This window comes from Haemaphysalis longicornis, unplaced genomic scaffold (assembly GCF_048455015.1).
Source record: "Haemaphysalis longicornis isolate Haplotype H1 unplaced genomic scaffold, Haemaphysalis longicornis Haplotype H1 scaffold_1, whole genome shotgun sequence".
Lineage (NCBI taxonomy): Eukaryota > Metazoa > Arthropoda > Arachnida > Ixodida > Ixodidae > Haemaphysalis > Haemaphysalis longicornis.
In genome coordinates, this window is record NW_027526203.1 from 457597089 (window position 1) to 457611473 (window position 14385).

At 46.7% G+C, this 14385-nt stretch overlaps 1 protein-coding gene across 5 annotated transcripts in view; it reads right to left on the bottom strand.

The window, feature by feature from the left end:
* The window catches only part of LOC144156091 (condensin complex subunit 2-like), a 61362-nt gene that overhangs the window by 39091 nt on the left and 7886 nt on the right, over window positions 1–14385 (bottom strand). For all 5 annotated transcript variants that reach the window (XM_077687882.1, XM_077687883.1, XM_077687886.1 and 2 more), the window contains exons 6-10: window positions 12825–12904; window positions 10761–10826; window positions 6944–7109; window positions 932–1038; window positions 304–488 (exon numbers count right to left, since the gene is read on the bottom strand). In XM_077687882.1, the coding sequence (XP_077544008.1) occupies window positions 304–488; window positions 932–1038; window positions 6944–7109; window positions 10761–10826; window positions 12825–12904 (604 nt within the window). The remainder of the gene's footprint in view (window positions 1–303; window positions 489–931; window positions 1039–6943; window positions 7110–10760; window positions 10827–12824; window positions 12905–14385) is intronic.

A 14385-nucleotide genomic window follows, 5' to 3' on the forward strand; every position in this document is an offset into this window, starting at 1 on the left:
ATATATATAATCCGTTTATCTAAAGCCAGTATTGACTGGAATTACTTACCACGCCCACAAACAAGTATCGCTCCCCTCACCAATGTAGTACTTCAATGCACTAAGAAATAAATTAATGGTGATAGGGCACACTTCAGCAGCCAGAGAAACGTACTTCTTGACTACCAAAGCTCGCAGTCCACTGTGATGACCATGCACAAGAGACTGCTTCCTCACAAAAAAGAAAGGAAGGAAGAAACAGCGCCTCCTCTGCTGCTGCGGCCCCGCAAGAGATGAACGGAACAAAAACTCGGTGTCACTTACTGCAAAATGTCCACTGGTCCCTCTTCCTCGGCCTCTTCTATGGAAACGTCACCAGCAGGTGCAGCCTCATCACAGTCAACTGCACTGGCGTCACACACAGAAGGCATGGCAGCCATCGGCTCCTCTGTAGCAGCAATGCTGGCGGTAGCATTCAGCTGGAAGAATGACTCCGAGGCATTGTAACCCTACGAAGGAACAGGCGTCCATTCAGTACACGCACAATGCGATGAGACAGTGCAACAGGCTTGGCTTAGCCCAACACGAACCATGCAAAACCCTCTACACTAGCCAGCAGCACTGGCACAGTAGTGGCTGTTCCTTCCCGCAATTATGCTAGACTTACAGGCATCTGAAAAAGAACTTGTCTTTCCTTGTAATGCTGCAACAGTAATGCATGCAGAGATGAAAGTCTGGTTTTTTTTTTTTTTTGAGAAAAACTGGCGGTGCGAGTTATACATCAGAAAATGTAGTACAAAAGTATCGCACCTGCTAAATACCTGAATATTTCCTATACAACAGGCCCAACATGCCCATAAAAATATATCTTGCAGAAAAAAACCAAAAAAACATAGTATCTATGCTCACTATAAAATTCTGAAAGCAGGTGCAAGATAGCTGTGTTACGCACATCATATCGTTCCTCTTCCATACTGTCATCACACCACATGTATGCAAGTGCACAATCGGGGCATGTCGCACTCAGCTGCCTGACCCCTCCAAGTAGCCGGAAGAAATCTGGGGAAAAAGTGAGAGCGAGAAATTCAGATCACTGAACAGGGGTGGAACAGGGACCACGGGTTTGGGAGCAGGCAGAAGTGCTTTTTGTAGCAGGCTTGGAGCAGCCAGCAAGGCATATTTGGAGCAGGTTTGGAGCAGCCAAAAATGCCATTCGGAGCTGATGCAACACCATTTCACAACATTATGGTGCCTCCGTAATCTCCCTACATGCCGCTATGCAGTTGCCTGCCAATTATGTTTTGTCATCTACTATCTCAGGCCTTCTACCATGCACCAGAACCTACTCTGAACTAGGGACACAGTTCTGATACTATATCTAGAGGTTTACATAATGTGGAGTTATCTATCTTCAGCCGCAGCGAGCGCGCCACGTTATTACCGCTCCAAGGTCAAACATCACGCGCAGAGTTGAAAGAGATCAGATAACTGGCCTTGCTTCGTGTCCGGTAAACGGCAGTGTTTATGCGAACCCACGACAGCATTCAGTAAAACAAGGTGTTTGCGTGCATTTTTTCTATCTAACAGCGGTTTCAGTGCGTGCAAAGCTCGACATAGATTTGCCTTCGGAGAGTCGACAAACTTCCGCCGTAGACAACGTAACTAGAGCGTGTCAGAAGGCACAATTATGCTGGACAAGCAAATGCTGGACCACTAAGCTGGATGCTGGCAAATGCTGGACAAATTATGCTGGACCACTAAGCAAATCTAACCCCAAAGTTGAATTGAATTGTATTGAACTTTATTTGTTGTTTGCCAAACACAGAAAAACAGAGGAAAGGTAAAGGCGATGAGCCGTCCCTCCGGTTCACAGGCGAAAATGAGTAATTACCTCAATACAAAAGCGCACCGAATTAGCAAGCGAGGGCAAAGCATCCAAGACCCTTTTAGATCAACACATGCAGCAACGGAAAGTTGCAGGCAGCACAGCTAGGATCGCCAGAAATGGGCGACTAAATTATGTTCACTACCAATAAATTACAACCTTTCATGTAGATATTATTCCTTCTGTTTGCGATGAGACACAAAAACATTTTACTTTTGGTCATTTTCCATTGATTGTGGCGCAGCGGCCGACCCCGGCCAACACAACCGTGCAAATGCAACACACAAATTCAAACAGATGGTGCGTAGTGCCTGCAGCCTTACGGATAAGACAAAGCCAAATTCTACAGCCGCTCATAGCTTTGATAAAACCGAAACCATAAATGCCTTGATGTAACCGAAAACACGATGTTTCAGCCAAGTTTTCGGGCGCTCGGCTTCATGGCGGTCGTATCTAGCGGCTCAACTCATGCACTGCGGCGCAGGACGGCGCTGAGAAAAGAGTTTGGTGCAACAGGGGTGGTTCGGTGCAGGATGGCACAGGTAAACAAGTTTGGCACTCAACGGCGCAAATGGCGCAGCTGTTCTACCCGACTGAAGTAAAAGAAAAAAACCTGTCCACTTTTCATTTGTAAACTCGTTGCTAGTCAGCATTGAGACCAGGGCCCGTTTGCTCGAACGCGATAAGTGTGGGAATAAGTTCTCAACTACGACTTTAGCGATATCTAGGTAATAAGTCGTTTGCCCGAAACTGATACAAACGCTCGATTAAGATAGCGTTTCCGTCGGGTTTCCTGGCAACCGGCTTATTTTAGTTGCCGACTTCAATTTATTGCCGTCTTATTCGTTAGCGGGAACTTAATCGGGAACTTATGCGTACGGGCAAACGGGCCCAGGTTTCCTTTTAACGTCCATTTTTTTTGTTCAAGCTTAAGTTTTCAGCCGATATAAACCAACTCGCCTAATCCCAAGCAATTCTACAATACAGTCGAAACCCACAGCAACAAAATATTTCCCGATCCCCAATGGACGTCCATAGGAGCCCATGTATTCCATACCTCGCGGCAACGAAATGTTTTTGGACAGTGATCCCACATTAACGAATTTCCTACAACACCGCGGGCCTCATTTTACCTCCCCGCCAAAGGTTAACTGTCAAAAATATGCTCGTATGCATGTCATGCGCACTCAAAATGAGTAAACATCTGCTTTTGGCCCGCTAGCGTGGGTGCCGCCCTTTTTGTTTACATAAATCGGCGATCGGGTCTGTGCCCAGATACATGCCTGGCCACACTGCAGCAAGCGATGGCAAATCATCATGCTGGAGTGCAGACGGCGCCTTCAGACGAGCTCTATGGGCTGAAGCAGCACCAACAGTTGGAATCCATCAAAACGCCGAAGGGAAGACTGGGACGTTGGTAGCGAAATTGCATGACAAATGAAAGACAAAGTTACAATGGTGCCTGAGAAAAACTTGATGCCGGAAGCAGATTCCCCGTTGATTTCAGAGTAAAGAGAGAACGGCAACAATACCATCATCATGTAAAGCAGCCTTGCAGCATCACCATTAGGGGGCGACACAATCCTATCCTGCATTGCTTCCGTCCTTCCGCAACTTCCGTAGCCTCACACACGTGAGTTCGTTGTGCGTGGCTATCGCACAAGTTGTGTGGTAATCAGCACATCGGATCTTGACAAGATGCCTCAGCCACCCAAAAAGCGGAAGTTTCTGACGCTTCCACGATAAGGCAGCCATCACAGCCCAACTTGAAAAGGGCAGGAAAAAGAAAGATACAGTTAAACCCCAATGTAACGAAACCCTCTGTGTAATGAACCACGGAATTTTTTGTAACTTCAAGTGTATGCACACCGTGTATTTTCACCCTCTGTGTAACGAAGTCCCGGTATCCGAAATTTCAATGTAACGAAGTTTCATGGAGAACTAGGCACGAAATTTTAGTTGTAGAAGTAGATTTTGGGAGATGCAAGTGCCGAAACGGGGTCTCGATAAAACGCGAACAGCGACACGGGCCGCCCGATGCCGCGGATGCAGCTAGCCACGGAGTCCGCGAGCGAGCTCCTTGCCTACAAACTGCGTAAAGCGCCGCCGCCGCATGCCACCGCTTTGCCCTTCGTTCAAGCTCGCTCATGCTTGTTCGGTTCCACCATTCCAGCAAGCATTTGTGCGTCTTTACGAGCCTTGCACACACATTTTTTTCACGCCCGCGTCCGCGATTGCACGGCGGTGGCGGCTTCTGCCTATGCCAGAAAGCGACTCGCGCTACGCGCAGCAGTGGGAGGAGCCTGACCAGTTTCGCCAATGGGGAGGAGCGCACCCTATGGCAGCAGCTTCGAAGTGCTCGGGGATGCTGGCTGGCCCCGCTAGAAACAATCAGGCTTAGCACACCTTGGAGGATATTTGATGGTTGCTTTCGCAAGCGCCCCGTATGGCGTTTTGCAGTGAAAATTTCGCCCACGTTATCAGCCTTTTTTCTCGCATTCACCTCTTGTTTGCCCCTCGAATTGCGTTTCAGTGAGCGGTTAGAAGCGGTCGCTGGAGCTACCCACATCGTGCGGGTGGTCTCCGCGGCTGCGTCAGCGCGCCTGAGGCTTGCGGGGCGCGTTTTTGCGCGGAGAAATTGCTCCATGCAGCTCACGCTTATGCCTGCGTAAACGATTAAGCTCCCGCAGAAACAGAAACACTGCCCCAGCCGTGTATGCACGCCAAGTGTTCGTTTGCAGGAACCGCTTCACGCGATGAACACCTCATTATAACCGCAAATTTCAATGTAGCGAAATTTCAATGTAACGAAGTAAATTATGAATTTTACCGACTTCGTTACATCGATGTTTAACTGTGTCACCGACGAGTAAGGAATTGCGTGCAGCTCACTTTCGACCATACTGAAAAGCAAAGATGCTACTCTGCTGCGCTCGGTAATGGCGCACGTGCGCAGAACAAGATGGTGACGACGGTGGCCTTTCCGAACATCGATAAAGCGGGGTTCGCATGGTTTTGCGAACAGCAGCGTGCGAACAAAATGCTACTGCCTGGAAAAGTACTTCAGCAGAAGGCACTGGACTTTGCCTGCATGCTCGGGCACGACCAGCTCTGAGCGAGCGTTGGATGGTTGAGCCGCTTTAAGCCCGGCACGACATTGTGGCCAAGGTGATTTCGGGAGAAGCAGCAAGCATTGAACCGGTAACGATGTCGTCGTGGCTGCTGACCAATAGAGAAGTACTGGACCAGTACGAGCCCTGAGACGTGTACAACACGGTTGAGATGGGGTTGTTCTATCTAACACTCCCATCGAAGGCCCTGGACTTAAAAGGGCAGAAATGCCACGGGGGCAAGCACAGCAAGCAATGCATGACCATTTTGTTGCGCTGTAATATGGACAGCACAGACAAGCGGCCACTTCTTGTCATCGGCCAGAGTGAGAAGCCCCGCTGCTTCAAAGGAAACCGCTGCACCGCCGCATGCTGCCCGTTCAGTGCACCACTAACAAGAAGGCGTGGATGTCCCACGCTCTTTTTTCCAGCTGGGTTGAGGCTTTCGATGCCAACATGTGCAAGGTGGGCAGGTCGGTGGCCCTTTTTTTGGACAACTGCAGTGGCCATCACATCGATGAGACGGAGCTCACGATCGTGCACTTGTTTTTTTCCCCCACCGAACTGCACTTCCTAACTGCAGCCGCTTGATCAAGGTGTAATTCGGAGCGTAAAGTGTGCCAACAGGGAGAGGTTGATCCAGCATCTGTGACTAAACCTCCTCCACAAGCATCCTACCGACAGAAACTTGTGCATGGCCTTTGAGGTGGTGGCCGCCGCATGGGTTGCGACATCCCTGTCGGTGATTGAGAACTGCTTTAAGCACGCAGGCTTCACCACCACCGTGCAAGCATCACGCACGGATGGCATTTCAGCGTCACCAGACGAAGATTTGAACAAAGCCGCACTTGACGGCAAGAGTGGTGCAGCGAAGTGCCGGTATCGTTCACCAACGCCTGGGGGGCACTTCGTGCCGTTGAGAGCGACATCCCAGATGGGCTTACGGTTGATGCATTCGTTAGCACCAATGACGATGTAGTCGTGCACGAAGAAATGACTGACAAGGCCATCATCGAAAGTGTGTGCGAAGCTGACGACACCGAGGACCAAGATGACAAGTACGCGGAGAAACCCAACCAGCAGATTGTTTTGGATGCCCTCGACACTCTTCGGTCCTTCTTCGGCGCACATGACGACGTGGCAATGGAACACTTTTTTCCGTGCGAAGGCAGAGCTTTGACATTATTGCATGGTAAGGCTCGGCAAAGTATGTTAACAGACTTTTGGCAATAAATTTTAGTTCTGCGGGCCGTATCCCTGTTTTTATGCCTCAACAAAATTATGCGGCAACAAAATTCTCGCGAAAATAATTTTTTTTTGTTTCCTCGGACATTTCGTTATTGCGGGTTTCGACTGTACAACAAATTTTTTTGCTTTCTCTACAGTTTTCACACTGCGGCAGTGCAGCTGTGGCAGATAATGGGTTCATGCTGGTTTATGAGAAAAATTCGAGGGTTTTCATGCACCAAATTGTCTGTTAGAAAATTGAAGATTGACGATCAGAAAAACATAAACGCTTGAAATGATGCAATATTGTCGAAAAACAGGATCGTTTCTGGAGCCAACGTTTCAACTTGTCTTCAGACAGGTCCCCCTGTCGAAACAGTGGTTCCAGTTACATTTTCTTCTTTGGTGATTTTTCATCATTAGTTATAGATAAGCACTTAAAATGTGTTACAAAATTCAAACTTTCATTTGCTTGTGAAGATCAATTAAGCAACACTCACTCACTTAGTACTTACATAGCCTCATAGTGCTTCTATTATTTTTTTAAAAAAAGGACATTCAAGGACTTTTAAGTGTCTGTAAAAAATTCAGAACTTTCCAAGCCTTCAAAACAAGCTTTTCAAAGTCAAGGGTCTTCAAGGGTCTCAAGGACCCGCACAAACCCTGAGATAAGGCCAATAATGCTGCCATTCCAGAAAAATTAGGCCAGCCTCATGCTAGCTGCAACAGCTAAATAACTTACCAACAGGTGATTTGGTGAATGTCAGCTTGAGCGGTTCATGTTTTCTTTTGATGTCGAGGTACACAAGCTCCCCTCGGTCGCTGAAGGTGTTGATGTGGTTCAAAACAAAGCAGTCCGAAGTCCCGTACGTGCTATTTGCCCGAATGTACTCCTCAAGGGGGTCCACCTGAAAGCAATTTAGAAATGCCAAACGTACAAGCACTGGTCACCCAGCAACAATTCTTAATCCCCGAAAACTGGCCCCTCTTGGAAAGTAAAGAAAGGCCCGGCATACTACCAGGTGTCAAGGTAGGGAATTCAGTGAGGAAATTCACAGTCGACCAAATCTGTGCAGTTTAAACCTTGTAAAGTTTGTTCTTGGTGCTGGTGGGGCCGCGCTTCTTTGTGTTTAGTGTTTGTCTTTTTGCAGTCTGCTTGAGTTCGTTATTTTCAACTCCTCCCGCAACTTGCAATGCCTTTGACACTAGTAGCATGTGCTTTAGAGTGATTTCTACCGGTTTTTGTCATGTTCGTGTAACATAATTTTCTTTGACTGCGAATGGTTGAAGCACCAAGGAAGTCAGTCGTACAGATCTGCTCCGCCAATGTAACAGCCCTGCTAGACGCAGTCGCGTCATTGCTCGCCACAAGTGCAAACACTGCCTCATCGCGCGACACACGTCATGCGACGTCCCCGAGTTGCCAGTGGGAATGTGCCTTAATAGTTGCGCATTAAGGTTCCATAAAGCCCTCACCATAAGCTGACCTCCACCAACACCCGTTTCAGCTGCGACTGCGCCCTGTGGGAATAGTGCTTGTCGTGCTTTTGTTACTTTACGCTAGAAACTCTGGTCGATATTTATCTTTTATTACCTAATAAACCTTCCGTAGCTCCCCTTCTGCTCTTAACTGAGCTTATATTTTCTACAAGCGTTGGTGGATGCACACGAATATGCAGTTTACAACTCCAGGAAACGAACTGTCGCCAAAGCGAATGGCCGAAGCGTCGTGAGCCGAAATACAGATCGCATTAGCGCTAGTGTCGAGTTGTATGAGCTGCATGGACCTTACTATGCTTATTACACTGTAGGAACTAACAGAACAGTGCCGCATTCATTACGACACGAATGTTGTCAGGGTGCAGTTTTTGCTGCTCGGTCGATTCCCGACGACCCTTCGGCCAATCAGTATTGACGTCAGCGGTCAGCGAGCCAGTCACACCATGCAGACTTTCTATCGGCCGATGTGTTCATGATGCCATCACGTGACAAGGCGGTCTGCCAACTCGGAAGTCAGCGTCGCCGTCGTGTCAGCACCATGTCAGCCTAGCGAATGCATCTTAACGAGAAGCGTGGTAATAGAGTAAAAATGATAAACATGGACAAACACGACAGCGTTAAGCGTGGTGCAGGAAGCGCTAATTAACCAAAGGTGCCACCACGACCCGTCGGCGCTTCTCTTCGCCGGAAGTGAGAGAAAAAGCCATCCAACTGCAAGATTTCTGCTTCGTGAAACACATGAGAGAATTGATGACATACGTGCAGGAAGATGGCGGAGCCCAAAAACACCCAAGAAAGGGTGGGAGCGTGGCAACAAACTTGGCGACGAAAGTGTGAGCTTTCCGCTGCACGTAAAGATGTCATACTTGGCACAGATGACGTTGACCACCCAACCTAACGATTGTGCTACTAGTTGATTTAGCATGCTCAAAAAGCCTTTAGGACCCCTTTAACCTCTACAATAGCTCTGAATCTGTCCCCAATTCATGTGCCTTGCACACAATGACTGTGCTGGGACCACATTGACGGATCGGACATTCATGCACATCCCGAGGTACTTTTAAAAAGCTACTGCTTCTTAGCTTCATGTTGTCACGGCTTTTTAGCGCTGGCTCTCCCACTGACAAAATGTCAAACATATTCTCGCACATTTTGCATTTCTACAATTCGAGTTCGTTGGGTTTGCAAAACCCTGTCTTTGTACGGCTCTTTTCTCAGCCATGATTACTGAGAGGTGCACCTCCCAGGCATGACGAACTTCAACTATGTCCACAGCCACCATCTGCAGCATAAAAGCAAACGCAGAAGGAGCATATGAGGCTTAGCAAATGCGCTACGAGCAAGCATCCACAGGCTAGGACGGAAGGTGCAAGATGGAGAACAGAAGCCGGATTACATTGAATTGTATCACAACATGGATTGGACTTTTTAAGAAGTTTCTGCTCCCAATATTGCCTCATACTAACAAAAATCTGCCAAATTTGGTGAATTTAATGATATACACTGAAACTTTACTGTTACAATGCTTATTACAATGCCTAACACCTAAAATCCATGACAAAAACATGGTGTTGGAACGGAAGCGAGCACGCCGGTGCCAGAGGCCGCTTGCAGCAGTCTCCGAATGCGCGTGTTAGCGTCACATTTGGGACTGTTATTTCCACTGAAGAACTTCCAGTAACATGTTGCTGAGGCTAATGAGGTTAGGCGCAATTTCGACATCGCGTTGCTGTCAGTCAAGATGAAGTAGACCGTCAGCAGTTATTTTTGCACCAGAATACCGGCCGGGGTATCAATCCTTGGCACTGTGAGTAAAAAAGCAGGTCCAAATTTACTAAGCTGCTTGCTTGTGACATCGAAATGCAGAAATGCAGGTGACAATCAGTCACAAACTGTTTTTGTTGTGTATTTACGCGCAAACAACTTTGTGAATATTTGCCCGGTAACATTCACTTTGCTGCGCATCAAATCAAATTGCAAAATTGGTTTGGAACCGCATGTTAGCTTCCAAAGCGAGATGACACACTTAAACGCAAAAGAAGTTACCTATGTACCGTGGTTTGCTACTTTCACCAGGGACATGTGCAGTTAATAACATTTTACTCTTAGCTAAACTAAACTTAACACCGTATAAAGGTAAATACTTTATTTGGCGGTTGAAAAAATAATGTTCATCATTTAGGGGAGGTGCAGTTTTGTTAGCTTTCACATTTACCGTATACGACGGCCAATCTTTGTGCAGATATATTTGTTACCACGAGCAAGGGTGGTTTTGGTTCACTTAGCGAGTGAGAAAAAGTAGCACTAATGTTTATACGGTGCGTAGAACAGCTCAAGTTAGGTCGTCAAACTTTTGAAGATGTCTACGGCGTGGAGGTTAGGCCAGCCCAGATACACCAAATATTGCTGCGGGAGTGCAAGTGGTCAAGGATTTCTAGAAGATTTTTTTTTTCGTGACAGAGGCAATCAGAATGATAAATGGGCAGGCAAGTGTGCGCTTCACATTATTTTTATGAGTAAAAATATTATTTTCAACTAAAAAAAGTTTTGCTAACTTCCAAAGCATCACAAGTGCACATACAGTTTGTTGACTTCTAATCTTTTTTTATTGGATTAAAAATTGCAGGTATTGCTACCGATGCGGTTAGTTTTAAAACATGTGATGCTGACGGTGGACAGCGCGGCGGTGTAGCAGAGAAATCCCCAGCAAAAGAATCCCTGCGGAAATTTTTATTTTTTATTTTTATTTCTTGAGAATGGCAGAGAAAAGGAGTGTTCTTAGTTTTTTTTTTTTTTTTTGCTGGGCCATTTCTTTAAAATATGAGTGAATATTTCCCCCACCCGTCTGAAAAAAAATGTGGTATTTGCCAATGATAAGTATTAGCAAGGATGAGTAACTCACATTAGTGACAGTGTAGTATCATGCAAGAAGACCAAAAGTGTCTTAAAAAGTTGTGTGGTTGTGTCAGCTGCATTGCTCAAACGGCACTGGGAGGCAGTTCTCCAGGACGCTGTCCGTGACAGCACATGCAAGCCATCCATACAGAGCCATCACGTACTGGTTTCCCGGCCTCCACTTTCTGCAGGCTGATGGTCTTCTCGTTTCGCACCAGGGTATTGGCTCTCTGCAAGAGGAAACAAAGATAAATTTTGTGCTGACACAACCAAAATATCGGACTTTGCCACAAATACTCTAAATGTAAATACAGTAACAGAGTGGTGAGCTGGGCAAGTTGGTATGGTGTCATTCTGAACACCAGAGCGATAAAAGACGTGAACGAAAGGAACAGACAGGATGAGTGCTGACTCACAACTTAGGAGCACCGACAAGTGGGCAAGTTGGTATGGAGACACGCTAAATAAAAACGCAGAAAAACGCGGGACAAAGAGAAGAACTACACAGGACGAGCGCTTACTAACAACTGAGTTTAATGAAACCAAAAACGACAAATCTCGACACAGCGCACCCTTGTCGCGCATCATACACACAAAACTGACATAATTCAACAGCAATCGGGAAGAGATCAGCAATCCCATGCGCCGCAACAAATTGCCCGATGATCCGTGCGAATGTTAACAGATCGATAATATCAGCACCGAACATTGCGAATCCAAGAAATTTTCTGCCTTTTCACTGGACGCTATCTTCAAGATAGGCGATTTCCTCATTAAGGAGGGCGACGGATGGGGCGCTTACACAAGTTCCATTCTTATTGCACAAAAAGATAAAGTAAGCCTCTGCCACCTCGCGTGTACGTTGCTCAGGGTTCCTAAACAGGACTTCTGTTTTTTCCAGCAGAGGCACACACCCATGCTTCCTACAATGGTCAGATAGATGGGAACATGGGGTCCCCTTCAAGGAAGACGAGTGTTCTCGAAGACGAATGTTCAGGCACCTGCCCGTCTGGCCTACGTAGGATCCACCGCAATCAAACGGGATTCGGTAAACAACGCCTTTCGCGCATTTTACAAATTGTTTTCCATGCCTGACCCCGCACCCGTCTGCTCGAGTTTCTTTCTTTCTAATGAGGAAATCGCCTATCTTGAAGATAGCGTCCAGTGAAAAGGCAGAAAATTTCTTGGATTCGCAATGTTCGGTGCTGATGTTATCGATCTGTTAACATTCGCACGGATCATCGGGCAATTTGTTGCGGCGCATGGGATTGCTGATCTCTTCCCGATTGCTGTTGAATTATGTCAGTTTTGTGTGTATGATGCGCAACAAGGATGTGCTGTGTCGAGATTTGTCGTTTTTGGTTTCATTAAACTCAGTTGTTAGTAAGCGCTCGTCCTGTGTAGTTCTTCTCTTTGTCCCACATTTTTCTGAGCTTTTATTTAGCATGACTCACAACTAGTTTATTCACAGGATGCGTGCGGAAAATAAACGTTTGCAACTGGAAAGAGAGAGAGGGAGAGAGAGAGAAAAAAAAGGCATTCAAATCGAACATATGCAACCTGTGAATAAACTAGTTGTGAGTCAGCGCTCATCCTGTCCGTTCCCTTCGTCCACGTCTTTGTTCGGACTGCTGTCCAGAATGTGAATGCAGCACTGGCCAAAATGGCAGCTAGAGTTTTAAAGCGAAGCTTTCTATACCTCACGGATGGCGTTAGTCGCGTCGATAACGCACAACAGGAAAGCCAAGTTTCTCTGACGAAGATGATGATGGCGGGAGAAGTGAAAGAAAAAAACGCTTCCGTGGTTGGAATTGTACCTGGGTCTTTCGCATCATGAAGCTGACATCTATCCGACTTAGCTATTCCGACAGGGCCAAAGAAGTTTCGATTTGGAGAGAGGTGCAAGGACTTGCAAAATTAGACACAAAAATCATGCACCCCTTCGTCTAACAACGACGATAGTTGAACGCAAAGCTTTTTCAACTGGAAATCAATGGCGATGGGCCAAAGTCAAAGCCACTGCGATCAAAAGTCCAAACTGTGGGTGAGTTAAAGTCAAAGCTCGACGAGAGTCAAAGTTTAAATCATCTGCGAGTAAAAGTTCCAACTCAGACGACAACCAATGAATCCCCCCCAGAGAAAGCTTCACGTTCAACCATCGTCGTCATTAGGTGGAGGAGTGCCTGATTTTTCATTCATACTAAAAAAAATTTGAGGGCACTACTTACACGCCTAGGTTTCTTTTGAGCTCCTTTGGCAGGCGCTTGTGGGTTCTCAGGATCAGCATTGTCGTCTTCAGTTGCCCGTCCTTCAGGTAACAAAAATGAAAGCAAGTGGCAGGCAATACAAAACACATTTTGTATAGGTCAGTTGGTGTAAAATCATAACAGTAAAAATTACACAAAAATGGACTGAGCACGCAACGAAACAGGATAAAGTGGAGAATGAAGAGTGACAGCAAGCCGTGGTTTCTGCTGTCAGTCCTCGTCATTGGTCTATTTTCATGCAGTTTTTACCTACCTCGATATAAATATTAAGAACCCAGCTGTGACTTTTCTCTTCTCTGACAAAAAACAATGTTCTCCCACTACAGTAGAACCCCAATTATACGACTTTCTTAGTATTGTGAAAAAGCAACGTAAAATGCGGGCGTTGTGAAATCCGAACAACAATTATGCCTACAAATACAGTTTTCCAAGATGGATTTGGAAACTTCAATGTAAATTACAAACTAATGCTTTGCGGAACCCGAAAACCTAAATCACTTAAAAAAAAAAAAAAACAGTAATCCCTCATTAACTCGAATTCGTAAAATTCTCAGAAAATTTCAAGATAAGCAGTTTTGAGTTGAGCTAGGTGCCGAAAACTTGTGGCCAGGTCACTAGTGCTGGTAACAAAAGCTCCGATGCGCAGGGGAGCTATGGCGGAGAGAACCGATTGAGCAGGCTCAGGGCCCACGGAGCAGGCCCCTGCACTTTCATGCCGTCCGTCAAGAGCGCTTCACATGCGTCGGATAACTGAGGTTTTTAATGCACTGTTTCTATGACAACTTTGCCGGGACTCAACTTATCCATCGTAAAACCCGGGTTGTCGAAAAACCCGGCGACATATAACAGTGGTTCCACTGTAGTTCATTTTACAAGTTTGCATCAGCAACAGCCCATTGCCAGCAGTTCGCTGCAAGCAGAGAAAGGAATTGCACCCAAGCTTACTAGCCAACATTGCCCATGCAGCATATTTTGGGAGTTCTCAGCTGTAGGCCACAGGCACACCATCCTGAATGGTCCTAGTAGCCCATCTTGGCACGGACACCCACACATTATACAGTGGAACACCGCTGATACGTCCCCCGGACTTACGATAACCCACTTCTCACGACAAATCACTGCAGTCCCGGCACACTCCCCATAGAAACAATGCATTAAAAACCCCGGTGATATGAAGCTCGGGTGCACGCGGTACGCTTCCTATGACAGACCTTGGCGCGGATAAACCAGCGTTTTTCCCACATTTTTTACAACCGCTTTGCCGCCTTGGCTCGACCTATCTTTATTCGGAACCCCCGTTTGACACTTCTTGATGTGCAAAGGCCCGCATGCGGGCCAGACCACTTGCTGAACAGATGCAAGCAAGCAGGCAGGTACTTGTGAGCGGAAATTAACTTTTGATGGCCTCATGACGCAGCAGTACGCCAACCCGCAAACCACGAGAACTCAAAGCTGAGGTGGCAGGCGGACCGTGAATTCAAGCTCCCATTGAGCCACCGACGAATGTGAAAACACATACGAC